General features: G+C 39.7%; 1 protein-coding gene across 1 annotated transcript in view; it reads left to right on the top strand.

The window, feature by feature from the left end:
• FRAS1 (Fraser extracellular matrix complex subunit 1) overlaps positions 1–21,654 on the top strand; it is a 516,919-nt gene that overhangs the window by 359,747 nt on the left and 135,518 nt on the right. The window contains exons 31-33 of the mRNA XM_012557480.1: positions 365–543; positions 8,601–8,717; positions 15,333–15,447. Coding sequence (XP_012412934.1) covers positions 365–543; positions 8,601–8,717; positions 15,333–15,447 — 411 coding nt within the window. The remainder of the gene's footprint in view (positions 1–364; positions 544–8,600; positions 8,718–15,332; positions 15,448–21,654) is intronic.

Here is a 21,654-nt window from a genome sequence, read left to right as displayed (position 1 = left end):
GATGCCACTGACCTTACATTAAAATAAAGAAGTGCCATATTTTTATGCAAATAAGATGCACGTTCTACGTTTCTTTGCCAACCATGCCCTCTCCTCCAGCAAGTATTTTCATAAGTGCACTATGCCAGTTTTTTTACATGTTGTGAAAAAATTAGCATAACGCATAACTATGAAAATAATGGGGAAGATGTGGTTGGCAAACAAATGTAGAAGGCATGCGTTATTTTGTGTAAAAATACGATACATCATCTCTTTTCTGTTAGAGAGAGAGAGAGATAGGGGTAGGAGTGTGGAAAGGAGAATGATGGCTCTGGCTTATTTTTCCCAGGAATCCTTACTAACTGTGTGGCCCCTTCTCTCCTAGGGGAGGTGGTCCTTTTGGTTAATATGCCTGCAGACAGTCCAGCAGACGAAGGGCAGCACCTGCCTGATGGGAGGACAGCAACTCCCACCAGTAGCTTCACCCAGCAAGACATCAATGAAGGCATCGTATGGTACAGGCACTCGGGGGCCCCTGCCCAAAGTGACTCCTTCCACTTTCAGGTACCTTCCATTTCCTGACCTTTCTGATGCCTGGACAGTCTGATGGAAACCATCACCCTTGTTTATAAATGACTTGGGTAGTTTTCTGCAATAGCCTGGACCTCATGTTTGGGGAAAGGAAAATATAATTAATAGCACTGAGAGGTTTTTTTAATCTGTCAATTTAGATTTACAGGTATCTCCACAAATAGTTATTGCACAGCAAAGAGATTTATGTTAGATTATGGCTAAAGTGTTCAGAAAAATTTACCTCAAAATATAAAAACACTATATGGAGAAAACATCTTTTTTTTTCAAATGTTCTTGGAACATTTATATTATGATAAGATCATGGACTTTGCAGCCAAACTCAGTGGGCTCAGATCTCAGTTCTGCCACTTACTAGCTACACAGCTTTGCGCACGTTGTTTAAGCTCCTTGTGCTCCACTTTCCTCATCTGTAAAATAGAATTATTCTGAGGATATAATGAGCTAATACATATATTTAGAAGAGTGCTTAGGATATAGTAAGTACTATGTAAGTGTTTATTATTATTATTTACAAAAATTGGTTGAATACCAGATAATAAAGAGACCTTCAATAAATTAAAGGACAAAAATTGTACAGAGTACATTCTCTGGCCATTACAAAACATTAATATATTTATTTATATAATTGTACTTTAGATGAAGGTTTACAGAACAAATAGTTTCTCATTAAACAGTTAGTACACGTATAGTTTTATGACAATGGTTAACAACACCACAACATATCAGCACTGACCCTTCTCGACCTTGGGTTCCCTATTACCAGCTTTCCTGTCCCTTCCTGCCTTCTAGTCCTTGTCCCTGGCCTGTTGTGCCTCATTAGTCTCATTTTGTTTTATGGGCCTGTCTAATCTTTGGCTGAAGGGTGAACCTTGGGAGTGACTTCATTACTGAGCTAAAAGGGTGTCTGGGGGCCATACTCTTGGGGTTTCTCCAGTCTCTGTCAAGCCAGTAAGTCTGTTTTTTTTTTTTTGTGAGTTAGAATTTTGTTCTACATTTTTCTCCAGCTCTGTCTGGGGCCCTGTGTTGTGATCCCTGTCAGAGCAGTCAGTGGTGGTAGCTGGGCACCATCTAGTTGTACTAGATGAAACATTTATTATTGATGTTGTTGTTAACTGCTGTCAAGTCAGCCAGCCCCCAACTCATGGCGACCCCCCGCACAATAGAACAAAAGACCTCCCAGTTCTGTGCCATCGCTATGATCAGTTGTGGATTGGACCGTTATGATCTGTAGGGATTTCACTGGCTGATTTTCATAAGTAGATCACCAGGCCTTTTTTCGTAGTCTGTCTTAGTCTGGAAGCTCTGATGAAACCTGTTCAGTATCACAGCAACAACATGCAAGCCTCCCCTGACAGGTGAGTTGTGGCTACACATAACGTACATTGTTGGGAATCAAACCTGGGTCTCCTACATGGAAGGTGAGAATTCCACCACTGAACCACCAGTGTCCCTTATGAAACAGAATTAGAAATTAATAATAAAAAAGTAAAAAAAAAAAAAAAAAAAAATCGAAACCACTTGGAGTATAAATTTAAAATAAAAAAAAGAAGTCTCCTAAATAATTACTTCACTAGAAAAGGGCATCATGCTTGGTAAAACAGAGGGTCAGGAAAATGAGGGAAATCCCCCATGAGCTGGCTTGATACAATAGCTGCAACAATGGACTAAATATACCAGTAATTGTGAGGATGGCACAGAACTGGGCAGCGTTTTGTTCTGTTATACATAAGGTCACCACGAGTCAGAGCCGACTCAACAACAACTAACAACCACCACAAATAATTACTAGATCTAAAAGGAAATCAAAATGGCAAAACTATTATAAAATATTGATGAGGAGGAAATAACTTATCAAAACTATAATTATGTGGCCAAAATTGTCTCAAAAGAAAATTGATGTCCTTAAGCTGTTATTATTGAACAGAAAACCATGAAAATAAATGGACTAAACACTTAGCTGAAGAAGCTAGAGTACCACAGAATAAACCTGAGGAAAACCAAAGGAAGGAGTTAATAGAGATAAACAGAGGAATTGTAAAATGCTAAAATTGATAAATGAGTATAAAACTTGGTTCTCGGGAAAAAAAACCAATAACATTAGACAAACCTCTGGCAGTCACAATTTAGAAATAAAGAATTAAACAGAAACACAAAGGAATGAGAAATTATGAACAAGAAAGGACATTTAGTCACAGATACAGCGAAGAATTTGGTGAAGTGTCAGAGTATAAAGAAGCGTTCATAGTGTTCAGCCAAGGCAGTGTCACAGCCCTTTAAGTCTCAGAATTTTCCTTTGCCTAGGGATCCAGTTGGAGATAAACTACCACTATAACTCATCTTGTTAAAATTATCATCACTTCTGCTTCTGATGGCTGGCGGCACATCTTTGTTGCCTGACTAATTTACATTGTGTAAAAGAGGTGTGCTTTTCCAGAAAGCAGGTTGAAATAAATTTGGAAGCCATTAAAATGAAATTACACGGCGCAGATTGAATGTCCAATGACTGAGCAAACATTGTGCGTCCTCTGCCCAAGCTAACTTTTCATTCTGAGCACCTGAGGATTACAGCAGTCTGGAAGAAATAAGTCAGAATGAAGGCAAAGACCCCAATCAAAAGAAGTCACCTCAGAAAACTAGACTTCTGTGATGTGCCTTTGCCTTCATAGGGGTCAATAAGAAGTACATTATCAATATGGAGGCATTTCCCTGGAAGAGAATTCTAAGCACCTGCTGTAAATGATTTGATTGCTTTTGCAAATTGGTTACTTAAGTGGGTAACTATAAAATTGCAAAAGTTACTGATTTTCTTTTAACAAACTCGCTAGAGTTTAAGACATCCAGTTGACCATTATTACAGTCATGCATCACTTAACATCCACAATATGTTCTGTGAAATAGGCCATCATGTGATTTAGACATTGTGCAAACATGAGATTGGATGCTGCTGTCTATGAGTTGAAACATACACTGTTATACAGTAAACTTTGTAAGTAGGGAGAGTTCACATTAAAATAATGATAGAAAGTACAGTACAGTACATACATAAACCATTAACACAGGCATTTTATTATGACTTTCAAGACATATGTATTGTAGGTTATGTACATACTGTATATTATATCCCTAACAGCACATTTGTTTTGTATACAAGAGACATGAGATACACGTGTTGTGTGCAGAAAGTTGTTGCATTCGCTACTTACAGTTACATCAAGTATGTCTCATTCTCCAGTTGGGATTTCTGAACTCTATTATAACCTTGGAGCCCTGGTGATGCAGTGGTTAAGAGCTCAGCTGCTAATCAAAAGGTTGGCGGTTCAAATCCACCAGCTGCTCCTTGGAAACCCTATGGGGCAGTTCTACTCTGTCTTACAGGGTCACTATGAGTCGAAATCGACTGGACAGAAACTGGTTTTGGTATTATAACTTTATGGGACCACGGACATATATGTGGTTGGGCGTTGCACAAACGGACATTATGTGGTGCACGACTATACTTAGAAAGTGGTTTCCTTTGGAGAGTCTTCACATATTTGGCTCAAAATGTGTTTACAACTCCCCCGTGAAATCACCTTCAAAGCCTATGGGATATTCTTTAGAATATCCTCAATAGTGACAGTTTATCATCCTTTGGAAGTGGATTTAAGTTTTGAAAATGGCTAAAAGTCATTTAGAATCATGTCTTGTAAAAAGAATGGGGGTAATTTTTTTTTGTTAAAAACGAATAATTACACAGCAATGAACCCACTTTTCTTATATGATTTGTGAACTAACTTGGAAAGCATTCCAAAAACTGTATTGAACAATGACAGCATCTTTATTGCAAGTATGAGACAACTCTCTGGGATTTTATTCCCTGAGACGTAAAAGTTTTGTTCTGTTTGTTTTTAAAGTTTCATTGTTTTATAGGCTTACCTCATATTTTGATTTGAAATAACAGACACTATAGCTTTTGTTTAAATAAATGGTTATTAACTTTTACCATTCATCATTTTAGCATTCCTAAAGAGTTTTACTACCGCTTGTCTGTCACTTTGTTGTACTGTGATGGCTTGTGTGTTGCTGTGATGCTGGAATCTATGCCACCAGGATTTCAAATACCAGCAGGGTCACCCATAGTGGACAGGTTTTAGTGGAGCTTCCAGAGCAAGACAGACTAGGCAATCTTAAAAGTTGGCAAGTGAAAACCTTACGATGCAGTGCCAGAAAATAAGCCCCTTAGGTTGGAAGGCACTCAGAATATGACAGGGGGAGAGTTGCTTCCTCAAAGTAGACGTGGATGGAGTAAAGTGTTTGGGACCTTCATTTGCTGATGTGGCCTGACTCAAAATGAGAACAAACAGCTGCAAACATCAATTAATAATTGGAATGTGGAACGTATGAAATATGAATCTAGAAAAATAGGACACTGTCAAAAATGAAATGGAATGCATAAAGATCGATATCCTAGGCCTTAGTCAGCTGAAATGGACTGTTATTGGCCACTTTGAATCAGGCAATCATATGGTCTACTATGCTGGGAATGATAACTTGAAGAGGAATAGCATCACATTCATCGTCAAAAAGAACATTTCAAGATCTGTCCTGAAGTACAACACTGTCAGTGACAGGATAATATCCATATGCCTACAAGGAAGACCAGTTAATACAACTATTATTCAAATTTACACACCAACCACTAAAGCCAAAGATGAATAAATTGAAGGTTTTTACCAACTTCTGCAGTCTGAAATTGATCGAACATGCGATCAAGATGCATTGATAATTAGTGGTGATTGGAATGCAAAAGTTGGAAATAAGAAGAGTCAGTAGTTGGAAAATATGACGTTGGTGATAGAACCAATGCCAGAGATCATGGTAGAATTTTGCAAGACCAATGACTTCTTCATTGTAAATACCTTTTTTAAGCAACGTAAATGGTGACTATACACATGGACCTTGCCAGATGGGATATGCAGGCATCAAATTGACTACATCTGTGGAAAGAGACAATAGGGAAGCTCAGTATCATCAGTCAGAACAAGGCCAGACCTTCGACTGCTCATTTGCAAGTTCAAGTTGAACTTGAAGAAAGTTAAAACAAGTCCCCAAGAGCCAAATTACAACCTTGAGTATATCCCACTTGAATTTAGAGACCATCTCAAAAGTAGATTTGATGCACTGAACACTAATGACTGAAGACCATATGAGTTGTGGGATGGTATCAAGGACATCATACATGAATAAAGCAAAAAGTTGTTAAAAAGACAGGAAAGAAAGAAAAGACCAAAATGAATGTCAGAAGAGACTCTGAACCTTGCTCTTGAATATAGAGTAGCTAAAGCAAATGGAAGAAATGATGAAGTAAAAGAGCTGAGCAGAAGATTTCAAAGGGTGGTTTGAGAAGACAAAGAAAAGTATTATAATGAAATGTGCAAAGACCTGGAGTTAGAAAACCAAAAGGGAAGAATATACTCAGCATTTCTCAAGTTGAAAGAACTGAAGAAAAAATTCATGCCTCGAGTTGCAATAGTAAAGGATTCTATGGACAAAATATTGAACGATGCAGGAAGCACCAAAGGAAGATGAAAGGATTACACAGAGTCACTCTACCAAAAAGAATTGGTCAACGTTCAACTATTTCAGGAAGTAGTGTATGATCAAGAACTGATGGTACTGAAGGAAGAAGTCCAAGCAGCACTGAAGGCATTGGTGATAAACAAGGCTCCAGGAATTGATGAAATACCGGTTGAGATGTTTCAACAAAAGAATGCAGTGTTGGGAGTGCTCACTCATTTATGCCAAGAAATTTGAAGACCGCTACCTGGCCAACCAACTGGGAGAAATCCGTATTTGTGCCCATTCCAAAGAAAGGTAATCCAACAGAATGTGGAAATTATTGAACAATATCATTAATATCACATGCAAGTAAAATTTTGCTAAAGATAATTCAAAAACAGTTGCAGCAGTACATTGATAGGGAATTGCCAGAAATTCAAGCTGGATTCAGAAAAGGACATGGAATGAGGGATATCATTGCTGATGTCAGATAGATATTGGCTGAAAGAAGAGAATACCAGAAAGATGATTACCTGTGTTTAGTGACTATGCAAAGACATTTGACTGTGTGGTTCATAACAAATTATGGATAACGTTGCGAAGAATGGGAATTCCAGAAAACTTAATTGTGCTCATGAGGAACCTGCACATAGACCAAGGGGCAGTCATTCAAACAGAATAAGGAGATGCTGAGTGCTTTAAAATCTGGAAAGGTGTGCATCAAGAGTTTAGTCTTTCGTCATATTTATTCAGTGTGTATACTAATAATCCGAGAAGCTGGACTATATGGAGAAGAATGAAGCATAAGGATTGGAGGAAAACTTATTAACAACCTGTGATATGCAAATGACACAACCTTGCTTGGGGAAAGCGAAGAGGACTTAAAGCACTTACTGATGAAGATCAAAGACCATGGCCTTCAGTATGGATTACACCTTGACATAAAACAAAAATCCTCACAACTGGACCAGTAAGCAACATCATGATAAACGGAGAAGATACTAAAGTCAAGGATTTCATTTTAGTTGGATCCACAATCAACACCCATGGAAGCAACAGTCAAGAAATCAAATGCAAACTGCATAAGATAAGCTTGATAACTGGGATCTTCTAAAAATTAAACACTTACGCTCATCAAAAGACTTTACCAAAAGAGTGAAAAAGAGAACCTACAGACTGGGAAAAAAATTTTGGCTATTACAAATCCAACAAAGGTCTAATCTCTAAAATCTACAGGAAAATCCAATACCTCTACAACAAAAAGACAAATAATTCAATTAAAAAATAGGCAAAGGAAATGAACAGACACTTCACTGAAGAAGACATTTAAGCAGCTAACAGATACATGAGGAAATGCTCGTGATCACTGGCCATTAGAGAAATGCAAATCAAAAACACAATGAGATACTATCTCACCCCGGCATTACTGGCACAAATAAAAAAAAACAGAAAATAACAAACGTTGAGGAGGCTGCGGGGAGATTGGAAGTCTTATGTACTGCTGGTAAACCAAAACCAAGCCTGTTGCAGTCTAGTTGGCTCTGAGCACTGCTGGTGGGAATGCAAAATGATACAACCATTTTGGAAGATGTAGATTTCTGTGTTGTAAAGATTTAAGAGGTGGAATAAAAATGAGATATGGCATATACCTACTCCACCACCTGTCTGTCAGTTTGTCATACTGTGGTGGCTTTGCCTGGTGCTATGATGCTGAAAGCTATGCCACCAGTATTTTAAATACCAGCAGGGCCACCCATGGTGGACAGGTTTCAGTAGAGCTTCCAGACTAAGCAGACTAAGAAGAAAGGCCTGGTGATCAGCTTTCAAAAATTAGCCAGTGAAAACCCTATAGATGACAACAGAATATTTTCTGATACAGTACTGGAAGATGAGCCCCCTAGATCTGAAGGCACTACACAATTGCTGCAACAATCAGCTCAAACATGTCAGTGATCATGAAGATGGCCCACGATGGGTCGATGGCTTCATTGTGTTGTGCATAGGGCCACCAAGCTTTGGAGCCAACTTGAGAGCAACTAACAATAACAGTATGCTCATAATGGGACATTATGTAGCCATCCAATAATGATGTAATCAAGGAGATTTAATGATATATGAAAATATCATGTTAAGTAAAGAAACAGAATATACCTTGTATGTAAAAGTTTGATATATATGCGTAGAAAAAAGATTAAGTTGAATTGCATCAGATGTTAACAATGATTATTTCTAGATAGTGAAATTCTAGATGATTTTTTATTTCTTATTTATACTTTCTCGTATTTTCAGAGTTACCTAAAATGATTATCATTTTTATAATCGATAAAAGATTAATTTAAAATATGAAGAACAGGATGAAAATTGTAATGCAGGAGCATGTAAAATTCAAAGACAGATGGTTTAAAGGAAGAAAAATACATTAATGAACGTGTGCAAACATTCCTGCCCAAAGAACATGAGAGCCTCATCAGAGTGATTTTTCATTTCAGGTGTCCAGTGCCACAGATGCCCAGACCCATCTGGAGAGCCACATGTTCAACATCGCTATCTTACCACAGACACCTGAGGCATCTAAATTCTCTCTGGGAGCATCTCTCCACATGACCGTAAGTTTGGTGGAAGAGCTCGTGGTTCCTGCTTGAAGAAGGCACACTGACAAGATTTGGTAGAACTTCCTGATTCAATATCCAGTGAATGCCTGGTCCAGAACACAAAACCTGGAGGCTAATACCAGCCTATAAACACATTTCTCACTGACTTGAAAAAGGAATTTAAAACTTACAGAATGGAAGGAAAATTAGGTGGAATCCATCTCAACCTCCCACCCTGTTGTTCATGTTCTTTCTGCAACATCCCAGTCAAAGGACCTTTCCTGAGTACTTGGAGGAAATTTCAGGCTTATGTCCATTTAATCAGCACCATTTGGGTTTAATTATTCAGCTAGAGTTATACATCCACCTATCTGGAAAGACTGTTAACTCTATTTTCCAGAAGTCCTGTAGAAGTTTCTATTATAAAAGCTTCTGGTGAAGGTGCTGTCTATGCTAAATCCAGAAAGATAAGTACAAATTATCCAGGTAAAGGTTTTGGGGGCAGGTTGGGAGGAATAGAGAGGTGATGGTGAAGGGCACTGCCAGAGGTAAAAACAGCAATGAAAAGCTGCAGAGACGAGAGGGAATATGACTATTGAGAAATTGTAACTAGTTCAATAAGCCTGGAGAAATTAGGAAGCCAGAGGAGCCATGGTGAGGATGTGAAGGTCAGCGGGCTAGACACAGAAAGCCTTGTATACTGTATGGGAAGGACAATGGTCCATGGAAAGGTTTGAAGCAAGGTGACAGCTAAATTAGTACATGAAGCTTAGTTCAGACAATCAGCAACTCCACTGTAACCCTGTGTCTCTGGGGTATGTAATGCCAGAACCCTCTTCCAGACAGAGCCACAAACATATAAATCATTTTGAATCCACATTTTAGTTAGCGCCCACATAATTATACTCCAGAGTAGCATGTCAGCCTTGAGCCACAACAAAGAGAGCGGCTATGGTTTCAGAAATTATGGGTCTAGGGCATGACAGAGACACAAAGGGGGAAATAGAAAGTTTTTAATGAATAGCTAGTATCGGCATTTCCACCATAAACCATAATTTAAAGAAATCATAATTCAGCGGCACTATAAAGTCTATAATTCATCATTCTGACTGGAGGAACTCAGATCAGAATTTTCTCTAAACTGTAAAGAAAAATGTGCATACACATCTCTTGCCAAATGCTAATGCGGTGTTTATTTTGTATTTAGTGGTATAAAAAAGGGCCAGGAGCCGCGAAGACGATACCCTTCCTGCTGTTACTGTGGACCTCTGCAGGGACTTTTCAAGTTGCTTAATCTTTAGGGTCTGGGGTTACAATTTGGAGATTAGGTCTGTCCAGTGTAATTTAGACTAGATTAGCCTACTCTTTTGGTCCTCAAAATATACACAATTTGTATTTATTTATTTTGATGTTAATTACGGGCAGTACTCTGGAATATACTTGTAATCTCTGGCAAAAGCACATTCTCAATTCAGTGATTTGAACTCATCTAAGCACACAAGTTTTACACCTAAGTGGTAAATACATTCGTATGCATTTACTATATTCATATATGTGTTTATGGGAAAGTGTCTACCTCTCCATTCACTCAGTCATTCATTCATAAACATTATTGAGCTCCTAATTTATGCCAGGAGTCCCCGGGTGGTGCAGTTGACACACTCAGCTGCTAACCGAAAGGTTAGAAGTTCAAGTCCACCCAGAGGCACCTAGGAAAAGGCCTGGAGATCTACTTCTGAAAAACCAGTCACTGAAAACCCTATGGAACACAGTTCTACTCTGATACTCATGGGGTCACCATGAGATGAAATCGACCCTACAGAAACTGGTGGTGGTGGAATTTATGTCAAGTGCTGTGGTAGACATTGGTGATTCAAGGACAATAAAACACAGTTTCTACTCTCAACTTAGGGAGACAAGCAAATATATAAGCAATGATGATGTAATGATAAATGCTATGACAGAGTCATGATATGGTAGCAAACAGGAAGGCACCTAATCCAGTGGGGGGAGGGATGTTATGGTCCATGGAAGGCTTCTTCTAGGAGGTGGCCTGGGCTGAGTCCTAAAGGTTGAGTGTAAATTCTCTCTGGACCAGGGGCTCTCAAACTTCAGCATACATTAGAATCACCTACAGAGCTTACTATTAAAGCACAGATTGCTGGGTCCTACCTCAGAGGTTTCTGCTTCAGTAGGTCTGAGGTAGAGTGAGAATGTGCATGTCTAATAAGTTCCCCGGTGCTGCTGCTGCTGCTATTCTGAGGACCACACTTGAAGAACCATTGATCTAGACTAGAAATGGGGGAAAGTTCATCCCTGGCAAAAGGAGCAGCAGGTGAAAAAAGATGGAGACACAGGAGAACATAGCCTGTTTGGGGAACTTCAGGTAATTCCGTGGGCTGGAGCATAAATCCCAAGGTAAAGAAGAAACAAGAAATGAAAGATCATGGAAGACCTTAAAGATCAGATGAAAGTGTTTTCATTTTATCCTAAAAGGCTGTTGGGGGAAAGTGTGCAGTATGTTGAAGGATTTGTAGCAGAGGAGTGGCATGATGAAATTTGCAATTTAGGAAGAACCTTCTGGCTGCAGGATACTCAGGGTTGGGTTGTCCAAGGTTACCACTTGAAGGAAAGGCCTCAACATGAAAGCCTTTCTTTCTTTGTTTCATTTGTTTCCAGAGTGGTTACTGTAGCAGGAGTTCTCTTTAAACCACTCTTACTGAAGCTAACAGGGATCCACTTAGAAGGGGTAGTTTGTTTTTTTTCTCATGGTGTAGACTCAAGTCTGGGCATGCTATGCTTGTTTTATGGATGCGGGCTTCTGTGTCCATGCTTTTTTCTGAGACCTTTCAGACACTAATAGAATTATTATCTATAATCTCTGTAAATGTTTCTTTATCCTTGGAATTCTTGTTGCACTTTATCTGAGCCTTTCGTGCTACTTGGCATTTTCTTCCTTAGAGTTATTTATGACTTTCCCTCACTAAAACTAGAACTCCTTGAGAGAAGGGTCTATATCTGATTCATCTTGCATCTCTTATAGCTCTTTGCTTGGTACTTTGCACGTAGTAGGTTCTTACTGAATATTTGTTACATGAATATATAACTGAGTTAATTTTGTTGTCTTAACTGAAATATGAGAGAAGGTGATTTCTTACAGGACTTTCATTTTCCTTATCTCATCTTCTGCTCTTTATCCATGGGCATCTAATTTCTCAGGCCTGCCATGGATTTGGCTGCTTTGTCAGAATGACAATCAACGTATGAAATTTGCCTTTTCTTTTGAAGGAAGTGTGATGATACTGTTGATAAATCTTGACCTGGAAGTTTAAAGGTTTAAGCCATGCCCACTTTGCTAAGACTTAAGTGTTATAATGTCTGCCCCTCCAATCTATGGATGACATTGAAATGCAATGGAAAATATTTTAGAAATTTGTTGATGAACATGTTATTAAAAGTTTTATAATTGTTTCATTTCTCAGCTTAATCTTTTCATGGTGTTGTTTTTCGTTTACACCACAAATTCTTATTGAGCATTTACCACGTGTTTGACACTTTTAGGTGCTTGGGATCCATCTGTGAACAAAACAAAGATCCTATTTTCATGGAGTTTGTATTCTTTTGAGGATGGGAGGAATAGACAATAAGTAATAAACCACAATAAACAAGAAACTTAAATATGGTATGTTAGTGAGAGGTATGATGTAAAAGAAAAACTAGATCAGGGCAAAAGGGATCAAGAATGTAGTGATGGGGAACAGGGCTAGGGTCAGGGATGGCCTGGGTTGCAATTTTAAATAAAGTGGTTGGGGTGGGTTTTATTGAGATGATATTTAAAGAAAGACTTGTAGGAGGTGAGTGAGATAGCCATGCAGGTATCTGAGGAAAGAGCATTCCAGATCCAGAGAACAGTCTGTACAGAAGCATCAAATTGGGAGCATGCTTGGATGTTCAAGGAACAAGGAACCATTGCGACTAGAACAGAGCGGGTAATAGACACGAATTCAGAGATGTAATAAGGGGGGAAGGCAGGGAGGGACAAATCATGTAGAGCCTCATAGCCCGTTGTAGAGACTTAGTTTTTGTTCTGAGTAGGATGGGGAGCCATTGCAATATGTTGAACAGAGGTCTAACTTCCTTTTTTAAGGGATAGATCTGGCTGCTGAGTTAAAATAGACTGTAGAGGGGGACAAGAAGGCAGTTGGGGGGCCATTGTGGTAATCCAGATGAGAGATTGTGGCTCCAAGCAGGGTGGTGGCAGTGAAGATGGGGAAAAGCAGTTGGATTCTGGATATATTCAGAGGTAATATGGGTATTATGAAAACCATTATTCTGTAATCTTCTTGTGTTGACAGATATTTTAATAAAAAAGTGTCTTCTGCAATAATTTCCATGAAATTTAATCTCTCATTTCTTACTATATTTAATTGATAAATATTGAACATCCCAAATAGCCAATATTAAAATTGATTGTACTTGGATATATCTCAACTTCAATATTGCTTTCTTCAGAGAACCAAGTTCTTACTTTTTCTTCCTAGTGCCAATTTCTATTAGTAGAGAAATAGTATTAATAAATTCCATAATAGAATATCTGTTATCTTGGCTGGAACATATTTTTCTTTTCCATAGTCCTCTGTCCATGGGAATTCTCTTTCCTTATTATTGCTTTATCGTTTTAGGGAAATCTACATTTTTAAAAACATCCAAGTAATCCTCTGAAGATTTTCTGTTATTCTGATGGTTTTGAAATTAAAAAGTGGCAAACAGTACTAAGCAATGTGCTGAGGCTGTACTTTTTTGACTGTGTGTGTGCCCACATGTGTACCTGTGTGTAGGCATTTATACACATGTGTGGGTTGTAAACAACTTATATAACCAAAACCAAACCTGTTGCCTTCGAGTCAATTCCGACTCATAGTGATCCTATACGACAGAATAGAACTGCCCCCATAGAGTTTCCAAGGAACGGCTGGTGGATTCGAACTGCTGACCTTTTGGTTAGCAGCCGAGTGCTTAACGACTGTGCCACCAGGGCTCCGTAAACACCTTATATAGGGTATATATTTTTAATTTGTTACCCTTACTTGCTTTATTTTAGGACGGGAGACCAGCTGCTGTTTGCAATTCTGATTTTCCTTGCTCATTACATTCCAGACCTGTGCAACAGCCTGAAACGTGACTCTTTACTGTAGGGGGGTTGTCCTGACCTGTGCATGCTGCCTCTCCCTGGACAAGTATGCCTTAGGGACAATTACAAAGCAACTGCAACCTTCAATCTTTTTTCATGGTTAAAAGGAAGAACACCACACCCTCCTCCATGAGCATTATTGAACCCTGCTTAATCTTTTCCTAAATAGGGAAATTCTTTCTAAAAGTAATAGGGCTTCAAAGAGCAAGAGAGCGTGTCAAACTCTAGCCCACCTTCAGGGGTCAGCTAGGAAAAGCCTGCAGTGAGTTGACGTTGTTTTGTTTCATAATAGCATGTGTGACCCAGGCAAGGGGTTCATGCTCAGACTAGTTTTCCTTTTCTGCTCTTCACTCTGCTTTTGCTGCTGTCCGCAATTTACTGCCCTGCCAGGTCATGGAAGTCTGAAGCTCTCCCTTTTGTTTTTTGATGGGTGATGCATGTACACAAAGTCCCTGGGTAGTACAAATGGTTAATGTGTTCGGCTGTTAACCAAAAGGCTGGGGGTTTGAGTCCACTCAGAGGCACCTCAGAAGAAAGGCCTGGTAATCTACTTCTGAAAAAAATCAGCCATTGAAAACCCTATGGAGCACAGTTCTACTGACACACATGGAGTCACCATGAGTTGGAATCAGCTCAACAGCAACTGTTTGTTTGTTTGTTGCATGTGCACTGGTGAATGGATAGAAAAAACTCATACTGTTTGACCTCTGCTTGATGTTGCTTGACTCATTATAGGGCCTTGAAAGCTACTGGTGAAAAGCAGTATGTAATTCCTTTGAATACTAGACTGGAGACAGAAAATATTGGCTGTTTTTATGCACTTTAATAAACAGCTCTTAAATCTCTGACGGCAAATGGTGAGCCTTTTTTAGTGTTTGAGATGAGTTTGTTGTTAGCATTTTGAACCAGAGATCCTCATGGTTCCCATTAGCAAAGCTAGGGGTTGGAGCATGCTCTGCAGAATCTCGGGGGCCAAGGCTTAAACCTCTCAGTTGGGTCCTCAGAACTTCTTGCCAGGTGCAACCTTAGCCCATTAAGTTAGAGGGGAGGGGATGTACTGAGCCAGCCGTGAAGCTTCGTTTTCAAACATGTTCCACTGTGAGTTCCACCTAGGGAATCAGTGATCAGATTGGGACCCCCACAGTGTGCACCACCATAAGCCTGGGCCAGGGGGCCAGGGAGAAAATAGTTAGGGTCTAAGAAGACCTGAAGGGGACTATATAACCATGTGAGATTCCCAAACTCAGACAACTCTGTCGTTCCAGAGACCAGATCCTTCTTTTGAACTCTTAGAGAAAATTTTCTTATGTGTAACTTATTTAAAAGCCCAAAGTGCACTTTTATTTTTCCTTTTTTACTATGGTTTGATTTTGCCTCTGGCTTTTGTTTTCATTACACCTATTTTTTTCTTCTTCTTCCTTTTTTAAATTTTTGTTTAGGCTCGAGAAGACCGCCTGACTGTGATTCAGCCTCATTCCCTCTCCTTTGTACAGTCTGAGAAGCCAAGTGGAAAGATTATATACAATATCACTCTACCTCTGCATCCAAATCAAGGTAAGATGTGCAATAAATGGTCTTTCGAATGATGCTGTTGTCTTCCAGTTGTCAACCAGCCTTAAAAGTTCTAGAATTTTCTCTGCTTAATATACATAGAAATACTTGTTGAAATTTTAAGACATAACAATTATTCGTACCCTTTGCTCCCCTCCACTGTGGCCAGATAGATGGAGATGAAGGGGTCAGCTTTGGTACTAACAGCTGCACCAGAGAACATAGTGTGGATATGCATCCCCTGGGAGCTTTTTACTTCAGCCGTTAAATTGAGCTCCCCCTCTCACACACAGTCCAAAGTGGATAAACACAGGCATTGTCTATAGAGACAGAGCCTGCCCTGGTGAGGTTATACCAGGTGAGCAAGCCAGAATGAACATGTGCTCAGGACAAGGAGCTCTGCTTGTCACCAAGGGACTGAACCACATACACTCAGTTGCTTTTCGCAATTGGATAAGCCACTCCTCTTCCCATAGGGGACCCTAGGGGTACATGGAAATGCACAGCTACAGCCAGAGGAGAGGTGGTCTCTCACCACCATTCCCCAGCCTTAAAGCTCTTAACTTTGGGTTTAACCAATCATGGCTGATGAAGTGAAACTGGAATAGACCTGACGTTTTCAAATTTGGGTGAACCTGAGCAGGAAAAATTAGAGGTCAAAGCCCTAGAATGGGAGACTTGGAAGAAGTGTGGTGAACCCTCTCAGGAGCCTGATGTGTGAGATTGGATTATTGGCAGGACTGTGGAGATCAACACACATTCAAAGCAGGGCAGCTGGCAGCCATCTTTGAATGGGGCATGGCTGTCTCTGCCTCTGCTGAAAATCCAACAGGCAAGAGATTTGGTTGCATTACAATGCATATGCTGCCCTTGCTTTCTAAGAAGGAGATTAAGTTTCTAGCAGGGCTTTGACCCATAATTTTTCCCATTCCTGTTACTGTTCTGGTTCATCCAAATTTTAAAACTTCAGGTCTGTTCTGGTTTTGCTTCCTCGGCCATGGGCCGGGAAGAACAGGTTGGAAGTCCTGGGTTTAACTAACAAGCCTGTGCCCAACAAGGCATGGTTGTCCCTCACAAAAAAGGAGATTGCCTTCTGTTAAACCAGTTCTGCTCCCACCTCTGAGGCTATGCCCCTGATGTAAGCCTCTCACATTATGAAATTCCCAAGGACAAGTTAAACTCTTAAGAATTAAATTCCATTACCCTTTTGATAAAGCCAAAAGAAATTAAAGTGTAAAATTCATCCTTTCCTATTTTTTTTTAATCTTCTAAGTTGTAGCTAGAGGCTTTCTCTTCATTGCTGAGGTAGAGAAGGAGTTCTTTCCAACCTGCTACCTGGGTCTTTTGTGTAGTGTGCCTATTAATCTCTCAATCTCTCAATAGTGGAATTAGTTCAACACCAAGCTTCACACATGCCCTTGCGCTTGTTTTAAAGAGTTAATGGAACATGAAAGATGGTCACAGCATCAGTTCTCTACCCACAGAATTTGTAAACCACAAGCAAATCCAGAGCCCCTAAAGCTGTTATCACAAGCAGAGTGATAATTGCAGAATTCGTTCATAGTATAATCAAGAACCATGATACTGTGCCAAAGATCATCATCGAGATGAAGAAGTGTCTGAAGAAAAAAGGGTAGATTGGAAAAAATCTTGTTACAGAATCACCAAATGCCAGTCAATCTGTGCCAATTTCTCAGGAACCATGACCTTTGAACTTAAACTCAATTGAAAAAAATCTCATAATTATGGTCCAGTATCAATATTTTTGGAGAATTGCCTGGTCTAAGCTACATTAGCTACATTAGGAGCCCTGGTGACACAGTGGTTAAGCTTTCGGCTGCTAACGAAAAAGGTCAACAGTTTGAATCTACCAGCCACTCCTCGGAAACCCTGTGGGGCAGTCCTGCTCTGTCCTGTAGGGTTGCTATGAGTCAGAATGGACTTGAGGGCAATGGGTTGTTTTTTTTTTAAGCTACATTAGGGGCAGCAGTTTACATCTTACCAGTTGTTATCGAGAATACTCTAACTCGTGGCAACCCCCTGTGTGTCAGAGTAGAACTGTGCTCCATAGGGGTTTCAATGGCTGGTGTTTTGAAAGTAGAACACCGGGCCTTTCTTCTGAGGAACCTCTGGGTGGATTCAAAACATTAGCCTTTCAGTTAGCAGCTGAGAGCGTTAACCCATTGTCTTAGTTATCTAGTGCTGCTATAACAGAAATACCACAAGTTGATGGCTTTAACACACAGAAAGTTACTTTCTCACAGTCCAAAATCAGGGTGCCAGCTCTAGGAGAAGGCTTTCTGTCTCTGTCAGCTCTAGGGGAAGGTCATTGTCTTTTCAGCTTCTGTTTCCTGGTTCCTTGGAGATCTCCATGTGGCTTGGCATCAGTCTTTCCCCATCCCTGCTTCATGCTTGTCCTAATCTGCTCTTTTTGTGTGTTATAAGAGATTGACTCAAAACACACCTTACACTATTCCTGCCTCATTAACATAACAAAGAACCCATTCCTAAATGGAATTGTAACCACAGGCATAGAGGTTAGTGTTTACAACACATTTTGGGGGGGATACAATTTAATCCATAATGTTTCACCCTTTGTCCCCCAAAATTTATGTCCTCAACACATGCAAAACACATTCACCCCATCATATCGTCCCCAATGTCTTAAATCAACTCCAAGTCTAAAACCTCATCTTCTGAATCATCTAAATCAAATATGAGTGAGACTTTAGGCATATTCCATCCTGGGGCAAAATTCCTCTTCATCTGTGAACCTGTGAAATCTAAAATACAAATTATCTGTTTCCAAAGTACAATGGCGGAAAAGGTGCAAGGTAGACATTTCCATTACAAATGGGAGAAATTGGAGGGAAAGAAAGGATAACGAGCACTAAGCTAGTCCAAAGCCCAGCAGTACAATTTACATTAGCTCTGAAGGCTTGAAAATAATCCTCTGTTCTTTGGTGCCATCTGGGCAAGGGCCTGCCCTTCAGACTCTGGGTTTTGGCCATGCTCTCTGGATTCTAGGTGAAGGTCCCGTGGCCCTGGGCTTTGGCTCTTCCTTCTAGGCCCACTGGAATAACAACTCTGCTCTGTTTTGGGTGGCCCCACTCTTCTAGTCCATCTGAGTGATGAACCCACCCCTTGGCCCTGGCAGGCCCCATTCTTCTGCCGCTTGGGCATGTCAGTCCCACCCCCTCAGCTTTGGACAATGGCCCCATCACCCTGGCACACATGAATGGCAGCCCCACATGCCAGAACCAAGTTAGTGAAAATCCAACTCTTTACCCTTTGGAACCCAGGAGACAATGGCCCCACTCTTTGAAACTGAGACACCCCTGCTTTGCATGCTCCTTAGAACAGTTCTGCTAATCTCCAAACTTCTCCAGGGATGGTCTTTTTCTTCTCTTAAAGAACAAGAGATGTAGCTCCTATGGCCTGTTTCCTGCCTGCCTGTAGAATTACAAGAGGCAGACAGCTTTCTTTCCTTTTGTCCTGTCCCTTTCTCCTTCACTCTAAGCTGATGGGTTTTCTGGTATGGCAGTTGGTTAGATCCATCAGTCACAGACTTAATCTATTTAACAAAAGATCGAGTCACCAAGTCCTTGGTGAGAGTTTTAGGTCACGTGTCCTTAGTTGATACAACAGAATTTTCCAAATCTTTTTTTTTTTTTTTTAAGTATAAAGAAAGTTTTATTTGGCATATATTCGAAAGGACAAAAGTGGGAAGTGGACAAGCATGCTGCCAGAGCTAGAATGTCTGCTTAAATCCAAAGAATATCACAGAATAGGCAAGAATGGGAAAATGGACAAGCATGCCGCCACAGCCATGTCTGCCCGAGTCCCAAGAACAGTTACAGAGCCATCAGTATGTATCAACATCACAAAATGGGTAGGATCATTGAAAGCATCACTTTTTCACTGATTGGCTAGAAATTGTAATCTTACATTTTGAATCCTCTTTCTTAACAATCATTGGTACGGGCTTCAGTAACGAAAGTCAGGAGGGTCTTCATTGGTCCAACAAATTCCTATTCACTAGATGTTAATAGAAAAAGACAAAAGGTGAGAAGTCCTTTGGGTTAGGTTTTATTGCCCTTTTGTGAAAACTTCCTTAAGATAATTTCTGTCTTATCTCTGGGCCCAGCTGATGTGTCTTTGTGAGTCTGTGAGGGCTCAGCTCCTGCTGGGTCACATCCTGTATGCTCAAGGAGAGGGAGTAATAACTTCAGTATTTCCTAAATCAGTCCCTCCTTTTGATTGGAGATTGCAGATAACACATCGATGATCAACACCTGGACTTAGTCGAGCTCCTAGGTGGCGGCCATGGCAGGCTCTTTAAACTCAGGGTGCTGGTTTTCCACCAGATACCATCTGGTTCTTCACCAGGTTATTAAGTAAGAGCGATGCTCCCATCAATGGCATTGCCGGAGTGAGCAGACTCAATGTACGTCAGCATTTTAGCCCAAGGCTTTCTTTTGCCTTTTAGGTGTGTAAGACAATAGAGGATAAATTTTATTATGCCTAATACTATCAGGATGTAGACTATTACTATTCCTTGTAATACTGATCTAGCCCATGTATTTATTTCTGATGTTAACCAACCAAACAAATCTGGTGTTTGTAAGAGTATGACAATGTGTAACCAAGTAGCTTTTTGTCTAATTCTGTGTATATCTTGTTCAACTTCTCCTGTGTTATTTATCCAAATGCAACAAGAAGTATTTACTACAGCACAGACTCCATCTTCTTGGGCTAATAAAAAGTCCAAGGCTATTTTGTTATCTCATGTCACCTTGGCTTATGAGATCAGAGATCACTGCTGTGCTTCTGTCTCATCTGTTATTTGTCCCATAATGACTGACAAATTTTCTTAAAGATTTCTCCAACTCAGATATACTATAAGTAGGAATTAAAGCTACCAACCATACCCTGAATGTTGGATCAATGGGTTTTCTTTTGACTTTCATTTTACAATTTTAACATTACCTTTTCAGTATTTACTAGCATAATTACTATGAATACTTAAAGATAATTCTGAAGTTTCCAAAGTGCATTGTCCACACATTTGTCAGGAATCTAAATAAGAGATTGCCCACACAAATTCACTATCAGTTGGAAAGGGATCATCTAAATTAGTATAGTTGGATGTATCACACAGAAACATATATCCATAAGGAGCACACAAAGTTTGTCTAGAAGAAACACAAAATATAGAAAAATTTACATGTGACAAGTTTTCATTAGAGAACTAATGATTAGCAAGATAATACAGGATGGACCTTTCCTGTAGGAGGTCTTCAGTTAGTCTGTTTAAAATATACTAAGTGTTCTTCCCAAGGGCAAGCTGCCCCTCCTTGGTTTACCTATTAACAGTCATGGGTCACTTTCTCAGAAGCAGAAATGGAATCAAAGACAAAATGGAGTCTGAGCCATGAGGTCGATCTCTTCTGAGAGTCTGGTTTCTTTAAGATACATAATTTTCTGCATCATAAGAGGGTGACAGTTTGATTACAAACATTAGATATTTCATATGACATTGTCTTAAATACTGCTTAAACTAATTACTAATGTACCCTAAACATGTCTGATCTTTGAAGTTAATTTCCTAAAACAGACTCAACCCAGAGCAAAATGGTCTTACTAGTTTATCTGGACCATTGTTTGACTCAAAGTATCTTCGGGAACCAGTTTTTTTGTCAAAGCTCAAGGTTCAAGAGGACACCCAAAGGCAAATATCCTGTGTGGGTTGCCTCAACCTCCCTGAAAGCCAGAAATCTGGATTCCAGGAGAATTATATACAACTCTCTCATCATTCTTTCCTTTGGATCATGATCTTGTTATAGAATCTTTTATTAAAGATGCTCAATAAATGGTAATTGGACATCATCTGGTTTTTAAGATCCCAGGCGCCATACAGCAAACTAGGAAATAAAACAGAAACACTAACAATTACATTAGGCCAATTGTCTGAAATAACCAATGAAACCTTGACCCTAAGGTGTTTGAACCAAGGAAACAAATCTCATAAGGTGTTTGTCTCTACATAAGCAGCATCAGTAACTGCTTTTCATGTGCTTTAACAGCAACTGCATTCTGCAAAACCTCAGATTGAGTATTAATATAAATACAGCAACATTTATCTATTAAGGTACAAACTGTTTCTTAAGAGACTAACAGGAAATCTAATGCTGTTCTGTTTTGTAAAAT

Source organism: Trichechus manatus, unplaced genomic scaffold, assembly GCF_000243295.1.
Source record: "Trichechus manatus latirostris isolate Lorelei unplaced genomic scaffold, TriManLat1.0 scaffold00105, whole genome shotgun sequence".
NCBI lineage: Eukaryota > Metazoa > Chordata > Mammalia > Sirenia > Trichechidae > Trichechus > Trichechus manatus.
Note: the sequence above shows the minus strand (reverse complement) of the source record. Positions and strands in the feature narration are given on the sequence as shown.